The 21,225-nt window shown below is 61.3% G+C and overlaps 1 protein-coding gene across 10 annotated transcripts in view; it reads right to left on the bottom strand.

The window, feature by feature from the left end:
• Positions 1-21,225, bottom strand: part of LOC139278392 (anion exchange protein 2-like) — a 347,925-nt gene that overhangs the window by 27,048 nt on the left and 299,652 nt on the right. For all 10 annotated transcript variants that reach the window (XM_070897097.1, XM_070897078.1, XM_070897145.1 and 7 more), the window contains 2 exons: positions 8,501-8,590; positions 6,027-6,193 (listed from right to left, as the gene is read on the bottom strand). In XM_070897097.1, coding sequence (XP_070753198.1) covers positions 6,027-6,193; positions 8,501-8,590 — 257 coding nt within the window. The remainder of the gene's footprint in view (positions 1-6,026; positions 6,194-8,500; positions 8,591-21,225) is intronic.

The raw sequence follows: 21,225 nt of genomic DNA, 5'->3' as shown, positions 1-21,225 counted from the left end.
AGTCACTGCCCCCCCACACCCCCCCAGTCACTGCCCCCCCTCACACCACCCAGTCACTGCCCCCCCTCACACCCCCCAGTCACAGCCCCCCCAACACACCCCAGTCACTGCCCCCCACACCCCCCAGTCACTGCCCCCCCCCATACCCCCCAGTCACTGCCCCCCCCCCCACACCCCCCAGTCACTGCTCCCCCCCACACCCCCTCACACCCCCCCAGTCACTGCTCCCCCCCACACCCCCTCACACCCCCCCAGTCACTGCTCCCCCCCACACACCCCAGTCACTGCCCCCCCCACACACCCCCAGTCACTGCCACCCCCCCACACCCCCCCAGTCACTGCCCCCCCCCCCACACACCCCAGTCACTGCCCCCCCCCACACCCCCCAGTCACTGCCCCCCTCACACCCCCCCCAGTCACTGCCCCCCCCCACACCCCCCCCAGTCACTGCCCCCCCCACACCCCCCAGTCACTGCCCCCCCACACCCCCCAGTCACTGCCCCCCTCACACCCCCCAGTCACTGCCCCCCCCACACCCCCCAGTCACTGCCCCCCCTCACACCCCCCAGTCACTGCCCCCCAGTCACTGCTCCCCCCCCACACCCCCCAGTCACTGCCCCCCACACCCCCCCAGTCACTGCCCCCCTCACACCCCCCAGTCACTGCCCCCCCTCACACCCCCCAGTCACTGCCCCCCCTCACACCCCCCAGTCACTGCCCCCCCTCACACCGCCCAGTCACTGCTCCCCCCCCACACCCCCCAGTCGTCACACCCCCAGTCACTGCCCCCCCTCACACCCCCCAGTAACTGCCCCCCCTCACACCCCCCAGTCACTGCTCCCCCCCCACACCCCCCAGTCACTGCCCCCCCCACACACCCCCAGTCACTGCCCCCCCCCACACCCCCCAGTCACTGCCCCCCCCCACACACCCCCAGTCACTGCCCCCCCCCCACACCCCCCAGTCACTGCCCCCCCACACCCCCCAGTCACTGCCCCCCCACACCCCCCAGTCACTGCCCCCCCCAACACCCCCCAGTCACTGCCCCCCCCACACCCCCGAGTCACTGCCCCCCCCAGTCACTGCCTCCCCCACACCCCCCAGTCACTGCCCCCCCCTACACCCCCCAGTCACTGCCCCCCCCAGTCACTGCCTCCCCTACACCCCCCAGTCACTGCCCCCCCCCACACCCCCCAGTCACTGCCTCCCCTACACCCCCCAGTCACTGCCCCCCCCACACCCCCCCAGTCACTGCCTCCCTACACCCCCCAGTCACTGCCCCCCCCATACCCCCCAGTCACTGCCCCCCCCCCCCACACCCCCCAGTCACTGCTCCCCCCCACACCCCCTCACACCCCCCCAGTCACTGCTCCCCCCCCACACCCCCTCACACCCCCCCAGTCACTGCTCCCCCCCCACACCCCCCAGTCACTGCCCCCCCCCACACCCCCCAGTCACTGCCACCCCCCACACCCCCCCAGTCACTGCCCCCCCCCCACACACCCCAGTCACTGCCCCCCCCACACCCCCCAGTCACTGCCCCCCCTCACACCCCCCAGTCACTGCCCCCCCCCAGTCACTGCCCCCCCCACACCCCCCAGTCACTGCCCCCCCACACCCCCCAGTCACTGCCCCCCTCACACCCCCCAGTCACTGCCCCCCCCACACCCCCCAGTCACTGCCCCCCCTCACACCCCCCAGTCACTGCCCCCCCTCACACCCCCCAGTCACTGCCCCCCCTCACACCCCCCCACACCCCCCAGTCACTGCCCCCCCTCACACCCCCCAGTCACTGCCCCCCCTCACCCCCCCCAGTCACTGCCCCCCCTCACACCCCCCAGTCACTGCTCCCCCCCACACCCCCCAGTCACTGCCCCCCCCACACCCCCCAGTCACTGCCCCCCCTCACACCCCCCAGTCACTGCCCCCCCTCACACCCCCCAGTCACTGCCCCCCCTCACACCGCCCAGTCACTGCTCCCCCCCCACAACCCCCAGTCGTCACACCCCCCAGTAACTGCCCCCCCTCACACCCCCCAGTCACTGCTCCCCCCCCACACCCCCCAGTCACTGCCCCCCCTCACACCCCCCAGTCACTGCCCCCCCTCACACCCCCCAGTCACTGCTCCCCCCCCCACACCCCCCAGTCGTCACACCCCCCAGTCACTGCCCCCCCTCACACCCCCCAGTAACTGCCCCCCCTCACACCCCCCAGTCACTGCTCCCCCCCCACACCCCCCAGTCACTGCCCCCCCACACACCCCCAGTCACTGCCCCCCCCCCACACCCCCCAGTCACTGCCCCCCCCCACACACCCCCAGTCACTGCCCCCCCCCCACACCCCCCAGTCACTGCCCCCCCCACACCCCCCAGTCACTGCCCCCCCACACCCCCCAGTCACTGCCCCCCCCCCACACCCCCCAGTCACTGCCCCCCCCACACCCCCGAGTCACTGCCCCCCCCAGTCACTGCCTCCCCCACACCCCCCAGTCACTGCCCCCCCCTACACCCCCCAGTCACTGCCCCCCCCAGTCACTGCCTCCCCTACACCCCCCAGTCACTGCCCCCCCCCACACCCCCCAGTCACTGCCTCCCCTACACCCCCCAGTCACTGCCCCCCCCACACCCCCCCAGTCACTGCCTCCCCTACACCCCCCAGTCACTGCCCCCCCCATACCCCCCAGTCACTGCCCCCCCCCCCCACACCCCCCAGTCACTGCTCCCCCCCACACCCCCTCACACCCCCCCCAGTCACTGCTCCCCCCCCACACCCCCTCACACCCCCCCAGTCACTGCTCCCCCCCCACACCCCCCAGTCACTGCCCCCCCCCACACCCCCCCAGTCACTGCCACCCCCCACACCCCCCCAGTCACTGCCCCCCCCCCCACACACCCCAGTCACTGCCCCCCCCCACACCCCCCAGTCACTGCCCCCCCTCACACCCCCCAGTCACTGCCCCCCCCCAGTCACTGCCCCCCCCACACCCCCCAGTCACTGCCCCCCCCACACCCCCCAGTCACTGCCCCCCCTCACACCCCCCAGTCACTGCCCCCCCCACACCCCCCAGTCACTGCCCCCCCTCACACCCCCCAGTCACTGCCCCCCCTCACACCCCCCAGTCACTGCCCCCCCCTCACACCCCCCCACACCCCCCAGTCACTGCCCCCCCTCACACCCCCCAGTCACTGCCCCCCCTCACCCCCCCCAGTCACTGCCCCCCCTCACACCCCCCAGTCACTGCTCCCCCCCCACACCCCCCAGTCACTGCCCCCCCCACACCCCCCAGTCACTGCCCCCCCTCACACCCCCCAGTCACTGCCCCCCCTCACACCCCCCAGTCACTGCCCCCCCTCACACCGCCCAGTCACTGCTCCCCCCCCACAACCCCCAGTCGTCACACCCCCCAGTAACTGCCCCCCCTCACACCCCCCAGTCACTGCTCCCCCCCCACACCCCCCAGTCACTGCCCCCCCTCACACCCCCCAGTCACTGCCCCCCCTCACACCCCCCAGTCACTGCTCCCCCCCCCACACCCCCCAGTCACTGCCCCCCCCACACCCCCCCAGTCACTGCCCCCCCTCACACCCCCCAGTCACTGCCCCCCCACACCCCCCAGTCACTGCCCCCCCCACACCCCCCAGTCACTGCCCCCCCCCACACCCCCCAGTCACTGCCCCCCCCAGTCACTGCCTCCCCCACACCCCCCAGTCACTGCCCCCCCCCACACCCCCCAGTCACTGCCCCCCCCAGTCACTGCCTCCCCTACACCCCCCAGTCACTGCCCCCCCCCACACCCCCCAGTCACTGCCTCCCCTACACCCCCCAGTCACTGCCCCCCCCACACCCCCCCAGTCACTGCCTCCCCTACACCCCCCAGTCACTGCCCCCCCTCACACCCCCCCACTCACTCCCCCCACACCCCCCCAGTCACTGCCCCCCCCCACATCCCCCCAGTCACTGCCTCCCCTACACCCCCCAGTCACTGCCCCCCTCACACCACCCCCCAGACACTGCCCCCCCCCCAGACACTGCCCCCCCCACACCCCCCAGTTACTGCCCCCCCCACACCCCCCAGTCACTCACTCCCCCCACACCCCCCAGTCACTGCCCCCCCTCACAGCCCCCCCCTCACACCCCCCAGTCACTCACTCCCCCCACACCCCCCCAGTCACTGCCCCCCCCCACACCCCCCCAGTCACTGCCCCCCCCCCACACCCCCCCCTCACACCCACCCCAGTCACTCACTCCCCCCACACCCCCAGTCACTGCCCCCCCTCACACCCCCCCCAGTCACTGCCCCCCTCACACCCCCCAGTCACTCACTCCCCCCTCACACCCCCCCAGTCACTCACTCCCCCCACCCCCCCAGTCACTGCCCCCCCCCCCACACCCCCCCAGTCACTCACTCCCCCCACACCCCCCAGTCACTGCCCCCCCCCCCCCACACCCCCCAGTCACTGCCCCCCCCACACCCCCCCAGTCACTGCCCCCTCCCCACACCCCCCAGTCACTCAATCCCCCCCCTCACACCCCCCAGTCACTGCCCCCCCTTCACACCACCCCCCAGACACTGCCCCCCCCACAGCCCCCCAGTCACTGACCCCCCACACCCCCCAGTCACTGCCCCCCCCTCACACCACCCCCCAGTCACTCATTCCCCCCCTCACACCCCCCAGACACTGCCCCCCCCCCACAGCCCCCCAGTCACTCCCCCCCACACCCCCCCAGTCACTCACTCCCCCCACACCCCCCAGTCACTGCCCCCCCTCACACCCCCCAGTCACTGCCCCCCTCACACCCCCCAGTCACTGCCCCCCCCACACCCCCCAGTCACTGCCCCCCCCACACCCCCCAGACACTGCCCCCCCTCACATCACCCCCCAGTCACTGCCCCCCCTCACACACCCCCCAGTCACTGCCCCCCCTCACACACCCCCAGTCACTGCCCTCCCAGTCACTCACTCCCCCCACACCCCCCAGTCAATGCCCCCCCTCACACCCCCCAGTCACTGCCCCCTCACACCCCCCCAGTCACTGCCCCCCCCCCCTCACACCGCCCCAGTCACTGCCCCCCCTCACACCCCCCAGTCACTGCCCACCTCACACCCCGCCCCTCCACACTCCCCAGTCACTGCCACCCCTCACACCCCCCAGTCACTGCCCCCCCCTCACATCCCCCAGTCACTGCCCCCCCTCACTCCCCCCCTCCACACGCCCCAGTCACTGCCCCCCTTCACACCCCCAGTCACTGCCCCCCCTCACACCCCCCAGTCACTGCCCCCCCTCACACCCCCCAGTCACTGCCCCCCCTCACACCCCCCAGTCACTGGCCCCCCTTCACACCCCCAGTCACTGCCCCCCCTCACACCCCCCAGTCACTGCCCCTCCTCACACCCCCCCAGTCACTCACTCCCCCCACACCACCTCCAGTCACTGCCCCCCCACACCACCCCCAGTCACTGCCCCCCCTCACACCCCCCAGTCACTGCCCCCCCTCACATCCCCCCAGTCACTCCCCCCCTCACACCCCCCAGTCACTGCCCCCCCAGTCACTGCCCCTCCTCACACCCCCCAGTCACTCACTCCCCCCACACCACCCCCAGTCACTGCCCCCCCACACCACCCCCAGTCACTGCCCCCCCACACCACCCCCAGTCACTGCCCCCCCTCACTCCCCCCCCACACCCCCCAGTCATTCCCCCCCCCCCACTGCCCCCCCTCACACCCCCCAGTCACTGCCCCCTCCCGTCATTGTACCACAGACATCTCTCTCCCGCCCCCCCCACCGTACCACAGACCCCCACCCCCCCACCCCCCCGCGGTTAAAGAATAGAGGTTGAGAGCACCAATGTGGAGCTAGTCAGCCCTCACTCTCTCGCTACCGATACAGAGGGACACAGAGCCCGAGGTCTGTGCTCTTCCCTCAAACCTCTGTAAGGTTGTGTGGTGGAAGCTTTACAAGTCCCTATACATTGGGCTGCAGCCCATCGTAACTCAGCCCAGACTGGTCATCACAAAGGACTTACGTGGTGATCATGGTCTCCATGAAGATGAGGATGAAGACCAGGATAGCGGGAATCGCACTTGCGAACATCATCCAGATGGGGAAATCCCCATTCTTGCCCAGAGGATTAATAAACCAACCTCGCTTCTCCGGGGAGGTGACAGACAGACCCGTCGGAACACTCAGTTTCTGAAAGAAAGACACAGTCGATTGGGACAGAATCCCAATAGATCAACACCTAATTCAATACTCACTGTCCCAACAACATCCCTCTACTGCCCCGTCAAACACTCCCAGGGCAGGTACAGCACGGGTTAGATACAGAGTAAAGCTCCTTCTACACTGTCCCATCAAACACTCCCAGGGCAGGTACAGGGGGTTAGATACAGAGTAAAGCTCCCTCTACACTGTCCCATCAAACACTCCCAGGGCAGGTACAGCACGGGTTAGATACAGAGTAAAGCTCCCTCTACACTGTCCCATCAAACACTCCCAGGGTAGGTATAGGGGGTTAGATACAGAGTAAAGCTCCCTCTACACTGTCCCATCAAACACTCCCAGGGCAGTTACAGCACGGGGTTAGATACAGAGTAAAGCTCCCTCTACACTGTCCCATCAAACACTCCCAGGGCAGGTACAGCACGGGTTAGATACAGAGTAAAGCTCCCTCTACACTGTCCCATCAAACACTCCCAGGGCAGGTACAGCACGGGGTTAGATACAGAGTAAAGCTCCCTCTACACTGTCCCATCAAATACTCCCAGAGCAGGTACAGGGGGTTAGATACAGAGTAAAGCTCCCTCTACACTGTCCCATCAAACACTCCCAGGGCAGGTACAGCACGGGTTAGATACAGAGTAAGGGTCCCTCTACACTGTCCCATCAAACACTCCCAGGGCAGGTACATCACGGGGTTAGATACAGAGTAAAGCTCCCTCTACACTGTCCCATCAAACACCCCCAGGGCAGATACAGGGGGTTAGATACAGAGTAAAGCTCCCTCTACACTGTCCCATCAAACACTCCCAGGGTAGGTACAGGGGGTTAGATAGAGAGTAAAGCTCCCTCTACACTGTCCCATCAAACAGCGAAGCGAGCTGGGGTTCAGGTGCTGGATTCCTGAGAGCAGACATTGTGGCCCGCAGGCTGCAGTTTGGGCATTATACTCAACCTTACCCCAATCGCATCCTCAGAGGAGCTCCCTCCACTGCACCATTGGGTCATTTCCCCACACCAGCCTCCCGTGACCTCTCCGAGTGAGTTTGCTAGTTTTGTGGTGGATTAAGAGCAACACCTGGGAACCTAGTTGACCAGTTATCGTGAACCCCAATCTATTAGGGAGTCAATGTGTTGTTTAATGGAAAACTGACAGCGGGGTGTCCGATGGAGCAAAGCCCCATCGAGCTGTGTAAAATATTTAACAGGAATGGTCTCAAGGCTCCAAGTAATCCAGATCAACATGGTGTCAGATGTGACTCAGTGAGTAGCACTCTCACACCCTCAGTGGGTTCCAGGAACCGGAGCATAAAAATCTAGGCTGACACTCCAGTGCAGTGCTGAGTGAGATGAGATGTTAAACCGAGGCCCCGTCTACTCTCCCAGGTGGACGTAAAATGTCCCATGGCACTATTTCGAAGAAGAGCAGGGGAGTTATCCCTGGTGTCCTGGGGCCAATATTTATCCCTCAATCAACATCACAAAAACAGATTATCTGCTCATTGCTGTTTGTGGGAGCTTGCTGTGTGCAAATTGGCTGCTGCGTTTGCCACATTACAACAGTGACTACACTAAAAAAAAGTACTTAATTAGCTGTAAAGCGCTTTGAGAAGCTCGTGGTCGTAAAAGGCGCTATATAAATGCAAATCTTTCTTTCTAACATCTGTAGTTGGCTTCAATCTGGCACAAGTTCGGACAGGCGTTGATCACTTCCAATGGTTTATTGGGTAAAGGGTCACCTTATGTACTGAGCCGGACTGGGGCTAGAGAGAGAAGAAAAATGTGAGTTCCCACTACGATCAGAAACTCGCTGCCAACAGGCTGCGGTGCTCCCTATCGGAGAGGCCAGGGTTGGTGGGTTGGTCAGCGTATGGAATTCGACCAGTACAGGGGGGGCTTAGCTGTCACAGCCCATTCCCTGTGGAACAGTCTACCAACACTCACAGTTGTCTCACGGGTGACAAATACCTGACAGGGCGGTGGAGCAGATTCAACAATAACCTTCAAAAGAGAATTGGATAAATAGTTGAAAAGGAAAGATATGCAGGGCTGTTGGGGGGGAAAAGTGCGGGGGGAGTGGGATTAATTGGATCGCTCATTCAAAGAGCTGGCACAGGCACGATGGGCCGAATGGGCTCCTTCTGTGCTGCAAGATTCTGTGAATGGCCACCTGGGTAAAAGTGAGGTCCCAGAGAACATCGAGCACTGCCGATGGAGGATGGGTAATAATTGGGGAATAATGAAGACAGTAAAGGGGACCCTGCAGAGTTAGCCTCCCACCTGGGTGAAGGTCTCCTGGATGGAGTAGTCGACGAGAACCATGATGAGGATAGCTATCGGAACACCAAAATCTCCGATCACGCGACGAATCTGCAACACACACAAAGTGTTGTTAACCGTTTGAAAATATTTTTAAATGTTAGATAAAAGTTATTTTTTGTTTCAGCCTGCTTCACGTTCTAAAGCACCTACACGCTCATCGACCAGCTCTGTGGCTAAGAGCTGTGAGCTGACCCATCACCAATTTCCTCAGCTTGGTGCATCTAACCTGTGAGCTTGTTGGGGAGCTATATCAAAGCATTCTCACCACTTCAGTTTTTGCACTGGGGTTTAGTGTCACTGGTCACTCCTGTAAGTGACCCTGTGTTCCTTACAATGCGGAATGCACCTCGGTGGGTGGCATGCTTGCCTGAGTTGGAAGGTCGTGGGTTCAAGTCCCACTCCAGAGACTTGAGCACATAATCCAGGCTGACAGTCCCAGTGCAGTACTGAGGGAGTGCTGCACTGTCGGAGGGGCCACCTTTCAGATGAGACATTAAAACCGAGGCCCTGTCTGCCCTCTCAGGTGGATGTAAAGGATCCCATGGCTCCTTTTGAAGAGGTGCATGGGATTTCTCCAAGTGTCCTGGCTAATATTTGGCCGGAAACAGATTATCCGGTCATTTATCTCATTGCTTTTTGTACGACTTTGCTGTGCACAAATTGGCTGCCATGTTTCCGACATTCCTGCAATGACTACCCTTCAAAAGTAGTTCAGTGTGTGAAGCATTTTGGGACCTATTGGAGTTGTGAAAGGCGCTTTACAAATGCAATTTCTTTCACTCAGATTGTAAGAGTGAATCTGCACTCTGTATACCCACACAACACTTGCTGTGTGGGTTCTCCCTTTACATTGAGTTGGGGAGTACAGTGTCAAACAACGGTACGTATAAGAACAGTAAAGAGTTTTCACAGCCAGCGCACTCAATTGTCTATGCGTCTCGCTTGTGGAAATAAATAACAAAAGATGCCACCTTACAATCTCGTGAGACAAATCCACTTTCTAGCTCAATTATTCCAAAGCTAAGTCGACACTTTTCCCCCAGCATCAACATCCTGGGGGTCACCAGTGACCAGAAACTTAACTGGACCAGCCACATAAATACTGTGACTACAAGTGCTGGGGCCCCAGCTGTTTACATTGTACATTAATGATTTAGACGAGGGGATTAAATGCAGTATCTCCAAATTTGCGGATGATACTAAGTTGGGTGGCAGTGTGAGCTGCGAGGAGGATGCTATTAGGCTGCAGAGTGACTTGGATAGGTTAGGTGAGTGGGCAAATGCATGGCAGATGAAGTATAATGTGGATAAATGTGAGGTTATCCACTTTGGTGGTAAAAACAGAGAGACAGACTATTATCTGAATGGTGACAGATTAGGAAAAGGGAAGGTGCAACGAGACCTGGGTGTCATGGTACATCAGTCATTGAAGGTTGGCATGCAGGTACAGCAGGCGGTTAAGAAAGCAAATGGCATGTTGGCCTTCATAGCGAGGGGATTTGAGTACAGGGGCAGGGAGGTGTTGCTACAGTTGTACAGGGCCTTGGTGAGGCCACACCTGGAGTATTGTGTACAGTTTTGGTCTCCTAACTTGAGGAAGGACATTCTTGCTATTGAGGGAGTGCAGCGAAGGTTCACCAGACTGATTCCCGGGATGGCGGGACTGACCTATCAAGAAAGATTGGATCAATTGGGATTGTATTCACTGGAGTTCAGAAGAATGAGAGGGGACCTCATAGAAACGTTTAAAATTCTGACGGGTTTAGACAGGTTAGATGCAGAAAGAATGTTCCCAATGTTGGGGAAGTCCAGAACCAGGGGTCACAGTCTGAGGATAAGGGGTAAGCCATTTAGGACCGAGATGAGGAGAAACTTCTTCACCCAGAGAGTGGTGAACCTGTGGAATTCTCTACCACAGAAAGTAGTTGAGGCCAATTCACTAAATATATTCAAAAGGGAGTTAGATGAAGTCCTTACTACTCGGGGGATCAAGGGTTATGGCGAGAAAGCAGGAAGGGGGTACTGAAGTTTCATGTTCAGCCATGAACTCATTGAATGGCGGTGCAGGCTAGAAGGGCTGAATGGCCTGCTCCTGCACCTATTTTCTATGTTTCTATGTTTCTATGTTTCTATGTCAGAGGCTGGGTATTCTGTGGCGAGTGTCTCACCTCCTGACTCCCCAAAGCCTTTCCACCATCTACAAGGCACAAGTCAGGAGTGTGATGGAACACTCTCCACTTGCCTGGATGGTGCAGCTCCAACAACACTCGAGAAGCTCGACACCATCCAGGACAAAGCAGCCCGCTTGATCGACACCCCATCCACCACCTCCAACACTCACTCCCTCCACCACCTCCAACACTCACTCCCTCCACCACCTTCAACATTCACTCCCTCCACCACCGGCGCACCGTGGCTGCAGTGTGCACCATCTACAAGATGCACTGCAGCAACTCGCCAAGGCTTCTTCGACAGCACCTCCCAAACCCACGACCTCTACCCCCTAGAGGGACAAGGGCAGCAGGTACATGGGAACACCACCACCTCCACGTTCCCCTCCCAGTCACACACCATCCCGACTTGGGAATATATCAGCCGTTCCTTCATCGTCGCTGGGTCACAATCCTGGAACTCCCTCCCTAACAGCACTGTGGGAGACCCCTCACCACACGGACTGCACTGTGGGAGACCCTCACCACACGGACTGACAGCACTGTGGGAGACCCTCACCACACGGACTGACAGCACTGTGGGAGACCCACACCACACGGACTGACAGCACTGTGGGAGACCCTCACCACACGGACTGACAGCACTGTGGGAGCACCTTCACCACACGGACTGACAGCACTGTGGGAGACCCTCACCACACGGACTGACAGCACTGTGGGAGACCCTCACCACACGGACAGCACTGTGGGAGACCCTCACCACACGGACTGACAGCACTGTGGGAGACCCTCACCACACGGACGGACAGCACTGTGGGAGACCCTCACCACACGGACTGACAGCACTGTGAGAGACCCTCACCACACGGACTGACAGCACTGTGAGAGACCCTCACCACACGGACTGACAGCACAGTGAGAGACCCTCACCACACGGACTGACAGCACTGTGAGAGACCCTCACCACACGGACTGACAGCACTGTGAGAGACCCTCACCACACGGACTGACAGCACTGTGGGAGACCCTCACCACACGGACTGACAGCACTGTGGGAGACCCTCGCCACACGGACTGACAGCACTGTGGGAGACCCCTCACCACACGGACTGACAGCACTGTGGGAGACCCTCACTACACGGACTGACAGCACTGTGGGAGACCCCTCACCACACGGACTGACAGCACTGTGGGAGACCCTCACCACACGGACTGACAGCACTGTGAGAGACCCTCACCACACGGACTGACAGCACTGTGGGAGACCCTCACCACACGGACAGCACTGTGAGAGACCCTCACCACACGGACTGACAGCACTGTGGGAGACACTCACCACACGGACTGACAGCACTGTGAGAGACCCTCACCACACGGACTGACAGCACTGTGGGAGACCCTCACCACACGGACTGACAGCAGTGTGAGAGACCCTCACCACACGGACTGACAGCACTGTGGGAGACCCCTCACCACACGGACTGACAGCACTGTGGGAGACCCTCACCACACGGACTGACAGCACTGTGGGAGACCCTCACCACACGGACTGACAGCACTGTGGGAGACCCCTCACCACACGGACTGACAGCACTGTGAGAGACCCTCACCACACGGACTGACAGCACTGTGAGACCCTCACCACACGGACTGACAGCACTGTGGGAGACCCTCACCACACGGACTGACAGCACTGTGGGAGACCCTCACCACACGGACAGCACTGTGAGAGACCATCACCACACGGACTGACAGCACTGTGAGAGACCCTCACCACACGGACTGACAGCACTGTGGGAGACCCTCACCACACGGACTGACAGCACTGTGGGAGACCCTCACCACACGGACTGACAGCACTGTGGGAGACCCTCACCACACGGACTGACAGCACTGTGGGAGACCCTCACCACACGGACTGACAGCACTGTGGGAGACCCTCACCACACGGACTGACAGCACTGTGGGAGACCCTCACCACACGGACTGACAGCACTGTGGGAGACCCTCACCACACGGACTGACAGCACTGTGGGAGACCCTCACCACACGGACTGACAGGACTGTGGGAGACCCTCACCACACGGACTGACAGCACTGTGAGAGACCCTCACCACACGGACTGACAGCACTGTGAGAGACGCTCACCACACGGACTGACAGCACTGTGGGAGACCCTCACCACACGGACTGACAGGACTGTGGGAGACCCTCACCACACGGACTGACAGCACTGTGGGAGACCCTCACCACACGGACTGACAGCACTGTGGGAGACCCTCACCACACGGACTGACAGCACTGTGAGAGACCCTCACCACACGGACTGACAGCACTGTGAGAGACCCTCACCACACGGACTGACAGCACTGTGGGAGACCCTCACCACACGGACTGACAGCACTGTGGGAGACCCTCACCACACGGACTGACAGCACAGTGAGAGACCCTCACCACACGGACTGACAGCACTGTGGGAGACCCTCACCACACGGACAGCACTGTGAGAGACCCTCACCACACGGGCTGACAGCACTGTGGGAGACCCTCACCACACGGACTGACAGCACTGTGGGAGACCCTCACCACACGGACAGCACTGTGGGAGACCCTCACCACACGGACAGCACTGTGAGAGACCCTCACCACACGGACTGACAGCACTGTCAGACCCTCACCACACGGACTGACAGCACTGTGGGAGACCCTCACCACACGGACTGACAGCACTGTGGGAGACCCTCACCACACGGACTGACAGCACTGTGGGAGACCCTCACCACACGGACTGACAGCACTGTGGGAGACCCCTCACCACACGGACTGACAGCACTGTGAGAGACCCTCACCACACGGACTGACAGCACTGTGGGAGACCCTCACCACACGGACTGACAGCACTGTGGGAGACCCTCACCACACGGACAGCACTGTGGGAGACCCTCACCACACGGACAGCACTGTGAGAGACCCTCACCACACGGACTGACAGCACTGTCAGACCCTCACCACACGGACTGACAGCACTGTGGGAGACCCTCACCACACGGACTGACAGCACTGTGGGAGACCCTCACCACACGGACTGACAGCACTGTGGGAGACCCTCACCACACGGACTGACAGCACTGTGGGAGACCCCTCACCACACGGACTGACAGCACTGTGGGAGACCCTCACCACACGGACTGACAGCACTGTGGGAGACCCTCACCACTCTGACAGCACTGTGGGAGACCCCTCACCACACGGACAGCACTGTGGGAGGACCCTCACCACACGGACTGACAGCACTGTGAGAGACCCTCACCACACGGACTGACAGCACTGTGGGAGACCCTCACCACACGGACTGACAGCACTATGAGAGACCCTCACCTCACGGACAGCACTGTGAGAGACCCTCACCAGACGGACTGACAGCACTGTGGGAGACCCTCACCACACGGACTGACAGCACTGTGGGAGACCCCTCACCACACGGACAGCACTGTGGGAGACCCTCACACACGGACTGACAGCACTGTGGGAGACCCCTCACCACACGGACAGCACTGTGAGAGACCCTCACCACATGGACAGCACTGTGAGAGACCCTCACCACACGGACTGACAGCACTGTGGGAGACCCTCACCACACGGAGTGACAGCACTGTGGGAGACCCTCACCACACGGACTGACAGCACTGTGGGAGACCCTCATCACACAGACTGACAGCACTGTGAGAGACCCTCACCACACGGACTGACAGCACTGTGGGAGACCCTCACCACACGGACTGACAGCACTGTGACAGACCCTCACCACACGGACTGACAGCACTGTGAGAGACCCTCACCACACGGACAGCACTGTGAGAGACCCTCACCACACGGACTGACAGCACTGTGGGAGACCCTCACCACACGGACTGACAGCACTGTGGGAGACCCTCACCACACGGACTGACAGCACTGTGGGAGACCCTCACCACACGGACTGACAGCACTGTGGGAGACCCTCACCACACGGACTGACAGCACTGTGAGAGACCCTCACCATACGGTGTGAGACCCTCACCACACGGACTGACAGCACTGTGGGAGACCCTCACCACACGGACAGCACTGTGGGAGACCCTCACCACACGGACTGACAGCACTGTGAGAGACCCTCACCACACGGACTGACAGCACTGTGGGAGACCCCTCACCACACGGACTGACAGCACTGTGGGAGACCCTCACCACACGGACTTACAGAACTGTGGGAGACCCCTCGCCACACGGACTGACAGCACTGTGAGAGACCCTCACCACACGGACTGACAGCACTGTGGGAGACCCCTCACCACACGGACTGACAGCACTGTGGGAGACCCTCACCACACGGACTGACAGCACTGTGGGAGACCCTCACCACACGGACTGACAGCACTGTGAGAGACCCTCACCACACGGACTGACAGCACTGTGAGAGACCCTCACCACACGGACTGACAGCACTGTGAGAGACCCTCACCACACGGACTGACAGCATTGTGTGAGACCCTCACCACACGGACTGACAGCACTGTGGGAGACCCTCACCACATGGACAGCACTGTGAGAGACCCCTCACCACACGGACTGACAGCACTGCGTGAGACCCTCACCACACGGACTGACAGCACTGTGGGAGACCCTCACCACACGGACTGACAGCACTGTGGGAGACCCTCACCACACGGACAGCACTGTGGAAGACCCCTCACCACACGGACTGACAGCACTGTGGGAGACCCTCACCACACGGACTGACAGCACTGTGGGAGACCCTCACCACACGGACAGCACTGTGGGAGACCCCTCACCACACTTACTGACAGCACTGTGGGAGACCCTCACCACACGGACTGACAGCACTGTGGGAGACCCTCACCACACGGACTGACAGCACTGTGGGAGACCCTCACCACATGGACTGACAGCACTGTGGGAGACCCTCACCACACGGACTGACAGCACTGTGGGAGACCCTCACCACACGGACTGACAGCACTGTGGGAGACCCTCACCACACGGACTGACAGCACTGTGAGAGACCCTCACCACACGGACTGACAGCACTGTGAGAGACCCTCACCACACGGACTGACAGCACTGTGGAAGACCCTCACCACACGGAGTGACAGCACTGTGGGAGACCCTCACCACACGGACTGGCAGCACTGTGAGAGACCCTCACCACACGGACTGACAGCACTGTGGGAGACCCTCACCACACGGACTGACAGCACTGTGGGAGACCCTCACAACACGGTCGGCACTGTGAGAGACCCTCACCACACGGACAGCACTGTGGGAGACCCTCACCATACGGACTGACAGCACTGTGGGAGACCCTCACCACACGGACAGCACTGTGGGAGACTCTCACCACACGGACTGACAGCACTGTGAGAGACCCTCACCACACGGACTGACAGCACTGTGAGAGACCCTCACCACACGGACAGCACTGTGGGAGACCCTCACCACACGGACTGACAGCACTGTGAGAGACCCTACCACACGGACAGCACTGTGGGAGACCCCTCATCACACTGACAGCACTGTGGGAGACCCTCACCACACGGACTGACAGCACTGTGGGAGACCCTCACCACACGGACTGACAGCACTGTGGGAGACCCTCACCACACGGACTGACAGCACTGTGGGAGACCCTCACCACACGGACAGCACTGTGGGAGACCCTCACCACATGGACTGACAGCACTGTGGGAGACCCTCACCACACGGACTGACAGCACTGTGGGAGACCCTCACCACACGGACTGACAGCACTGTGGGAGACCCTCACCACACGGACTGACAGCACTGTGCGAGACCCTCACCACACGGACTGACAGCACTGTGGGAGACCCTCACCACACGGACTGACAGCACTGTGCGAGACCCTCACCACACGGACTGACAGCACTGTGAGAGACCCTCACCACACGGACTGACAGCACTGTGAGAGACCCCTCACCACACGGACTGACAGCACTGTGGGAGACCCTCACCACACGGATAGCACTGTGAGAGACCCTCACCACACGGACTGACAGCACTGTGAGAGACCCCTCACCACACGGACTGACAGCACTGTGGGAGACCCTCACCACACGGATAGCACTGTGAGAGACCCTCACCACACGGACTGACAACACTGTGAGAGACCCCTCACCACACGGACTGACAGCACTTTGAGAGACCCCTCACCACACGGACTGACAGCACTGTGGGAGACCCTCACCACACGGATAGCACTGTGAGAGACCCTCACCACACGGTCTGACAGCACTGTGAGAGACCCTCACCACACGGACTGACAGCACTGTGGGATACCCTCACCACACGGACTGACAGCACTGTGAGAGACCCTCACCACACGGACTGACAGCACTGTGGGAGCCCCTCACCACACGGACTGACAGCACTGTGGGAGACCCTCACCACACGGACTGACAGCACTGTGGGAGACCCTCACCACACGGACAGCACTGTGGGAGACCCCTCACCACACGGACTGATAGCACTGTGGGAGACCCTCACCACACGGACTGACAGCACTGTGGGAGACCCCTCACCACACGGACTGACAGCACTGTGGGAGACCCTCACCACACGGACTGACAGCACTGTGGGAGACCCCTCACCACACGGACAGCACTGTGGGAGACCCTCACCACACGGACTGACAGCACTGTGGGAGACCCTCACCACACGGACAGCACTGTGGGAGACCCTCACCACACGGACTGACAGCACTGTGAGAGACCCTCACCACACGGACTGACAGCACTGTGGGAGACCCTCACCACACGGACTGACAGCACAGTGAGAGACCCTCACCACACGGACTGACAGCACTGTGGGAGACCCTCACCACACGGACTGACAGCACTGTGGGAGACCCTCACCACACGGACTGACAGCACTGTGGGAGACCCTCACCACACGGACAGCACTGTGGGAGACCCTCACCACACGGACAGCACTGTGAGAGACACTCACCACACGGACTGACAGCACTGTGGGAGACCCTCACCACACGGACAGCACTGTGGGAGACCCTCACCACACGGACTGACAGCACTGTGGGAGACCCTCACCACACGGACGGACAGCACTGTGAGAGACCCTCACCACACGGACTGACAGCACTGTGGGAGACCCTCACCACACGGACGGACAGCACTGTGAGAGACCCTCACCACACGGACTGACAGCACTGTGGGAGACCCTCACCACACGGACTGACAGCACTGTGAGACACCCTCACCACACGGACTGACAGCACTGTGGGAGACCCTCACCACACGGACTGACAGCACTGTGGGAGACCCTCACCACACGGACTGACAGCACTGTGGGAGACCCTCACCACACGGACTGACAGCACTGTGGGAGACCCTCACCACACGGACTGACAGCACTATGAGAGACCCTCACCTCACGGACAGCACTGTGAGAGACCCTCACCAGACGGACTGACAGCACTGTGGGAGACCCTCACCACACGGACTGACAGCACTGTGGGAGACCCCTCACCACACGGACAGCACTGTGGGAGACCCTCACACACGGACTGACAGCACTGTGGGAGACCCCTCACCACACGGACAGCACTGTGAGAGACCCTCACCACATGGACAGCACTGTGAGAGACCCTCACCACACGGACTGACAGCACTGTGGGAGACCCTCACCACACGGAGTGACAGCACTGTGGGAGACCCTCACCACACGGACTGACAGCACTGTGGGAGACCCTCATCACACAGACTGACAGCACTGTGAGAGACCCTCACCACACGGACTGACAGCACTGTGGGAGACCCTCACCACACGGACTGACAGCACTGTGACAGACCCTCACCACACGGACTGACAGCACTGTGAGAGACCCTCACCACACGGACAGCACTGTGAGAGACCCTCACCACACGGACTGACAGCACTGTGGGAGACCCTCACCACACGGACTGACAGCACTGTGGGAGACCCTCACCACACGGACTGACAGCACTGTGGGAGACCCTCACCACACGGACTGACAGCACTGTGGGAGACCCTCACCACACGGACTGACAGCACTGTGAGAGACCCTCACCATACGGTGTGAGACCCTCACCACACGGACTGACAGCACTGTGGGAGACCCTCACCACACGGACAGCACTGTGGGAGACCCTCACCACACGGACTGACAGCACTGTGAGAGACCCTCACCACACGGACTGACAGCACTGTGGGAGACCCCTCACCACACGGACTGACAGCACTGTGGGAGACCCTCACCACACGGACTTACAGAACTGTGGGAGACCCCTCGCCACACGGACTGACAGCACTGTGAGAGACCCTCACCACACGGACTGACAGCACTGTGGGAGACCCCTCACCACACGGACTGACAGCACTGTGGGAGCCCCTCACCACACGGACTGACAGCACTGTGGGAGACCCTCACCACACGGACTGACAGCACTGTGGGAGACCCTCACCACACGGACTGACAGCACTGTGAGAGACCCTCACCACACGGACTGACAGCACTGTGAGAGACCCTCACCACACGGACTGACAGCACTGTGAGAGACCCTCACCACACGGACTGACAGCATTGTGTGAGACCCTCACCACACGGACTGACAGCACTGTGGGAGACCCTCACCACATGGACAGCACTGTGAGAGACCCCTCACCACACGGACTGACAGCACTGCGTGAGACCCTCACCACACGGACTGACAGCACTGTGGGAGACCCTCACCACACGGACTGACAGCACTGTGGGAGACCCTCACCACACGGACAGCACTGTGGAAGACCCCTCACCACACGGACTGACAGCACTGTGGGAGACCCTCACCACACGGACTGACAGCACTGTGGGAGACCCTCACCACACGGACAGCACTGTGGGAGACCCCTCACCACACTTACTGACAGCACTGTGGGAGACCCTCACCACACGGACTGACAGCACTGTGGGAGACCCTCACCACACGGACTGACAGCACTGTGGGAGACCCTCACCACATGGACTGACAGCACTGTGGGAGACCCTCACCACACGGACTGACAGCACTGTGGGAGACCCTCACCACACGGACTGACAGCACTGTGGGAGACCCTCACCACACGGACTGACAGCACTGTGAGAGACCCTCACCACACGGACTGACAGCACTGTGAGAGACCCTCACCACACGGACTGACAGCACTGTGGAAGACCCTCACCACACGGAGTGACAGCACTGTGGGAGACCCTCACCACACGGACTGGCAGCACTGTGAGAGACCCTCACCACACGGACTGACAGCACTGTGGGAGACCCTCACCACACGGACTGACAGCACTGTGGGAGACCCTCACAACACGGTCGGCACTGTGAGAGACCCTCACCACACGGACAGCACTGTGGGAGACCCTCACCATACGGACTGACAGCACTGTGGGAGACCCTCACCACACGGACAGCACTGTGGGAGACTCTCACCACACGGACTGACAGCACTGTGAGAGACCCTCACCACACGGACTGACAGCACTGTGAGAGACCCTCACCACACGGACAGCACTGTGGGAGACCCTCACCACACGGACTGACAGCACTGTGAGAGACCCTACCACACGGACAGCACTGTGGGAGACCCCTCATCACACTGACAGCACTGTGGGAGACCCTCACCACACGGACTGACAGCACTGTGGGAGACCCTCACCACACGGACTGACAGCACTGTGGGAGACCCTCACCACACGGACTGACAGCACTGTGGGAGACCCTCACCACACGGACAGCACTGTGGGAGACCCTCACCACATGGACTGACAGCACTGTGGGAGACCCTCACCACACGGACTGACAGCACTGTGGGAGACCCTCACCACACGGACTGACAGCACTGTGGGAGACCCTCACCACACGGACTGACAGCACTGTGCGAGACCCTCACCACACGGACTGACAGCACTGTGGGAGACCCTCACCACACGGACTGACAGCACTGTGCGAGACCCTCACCACACGGACTGACAGCACTGTGAGAGACCCTCACCACACGGACTGACAGCACTGTGAGAGACCCCTCACCACACGGACTGACAGCACTGTGGGAGACCCTCACCACACGGATAGCACTGTGAGAGACCCTCACCACACGGACTGACAGCACTGTGAGAGACCCCTCACCACACGGACTGACAGCACTGTGGGAGACCCTCACCACACGGATAGCACTGTGAGAGACCCTCACCACACGGACTGACAACACTGTGAGAGACCCCTCACCACACGGACTGACAGCACTTTGAGAGACCCCTCACCACACGGACTGACAGCACTGTGGGAGACCCTCACCACACGGATAGCACTGTGAGAGACCCTCACCACACGGTCTGACAGCACTGTGAGAGACCCTCACCACACGGACTGACAGCACTGTGGGATACCCTCACCACACGGACTGACAGCACTGTGAGAGACCCTCACC

This window comes from Pristiophorus japonicus, chromosome 1, assembly GCF_044704955.1.
Source record: "Pristiophorus japonicus isolate sPriJap1 chromosome 1, sPriJap1.hap1, whole genome shotgun sequence".
In the NCBI taxonomy this organism is placed as follows: domain Eukaryota; kingdom Metazoa; phylum Chordata; class Chondrichthyes; family Pristiophoridae; genus Pristiophorus; species Pristiophorus japonicus.
The sequence above is the reverse complement of the archived record's forward strand: the minus strand, read 5'-3'. Positions and strand labels throughout refer to the sequence as shown.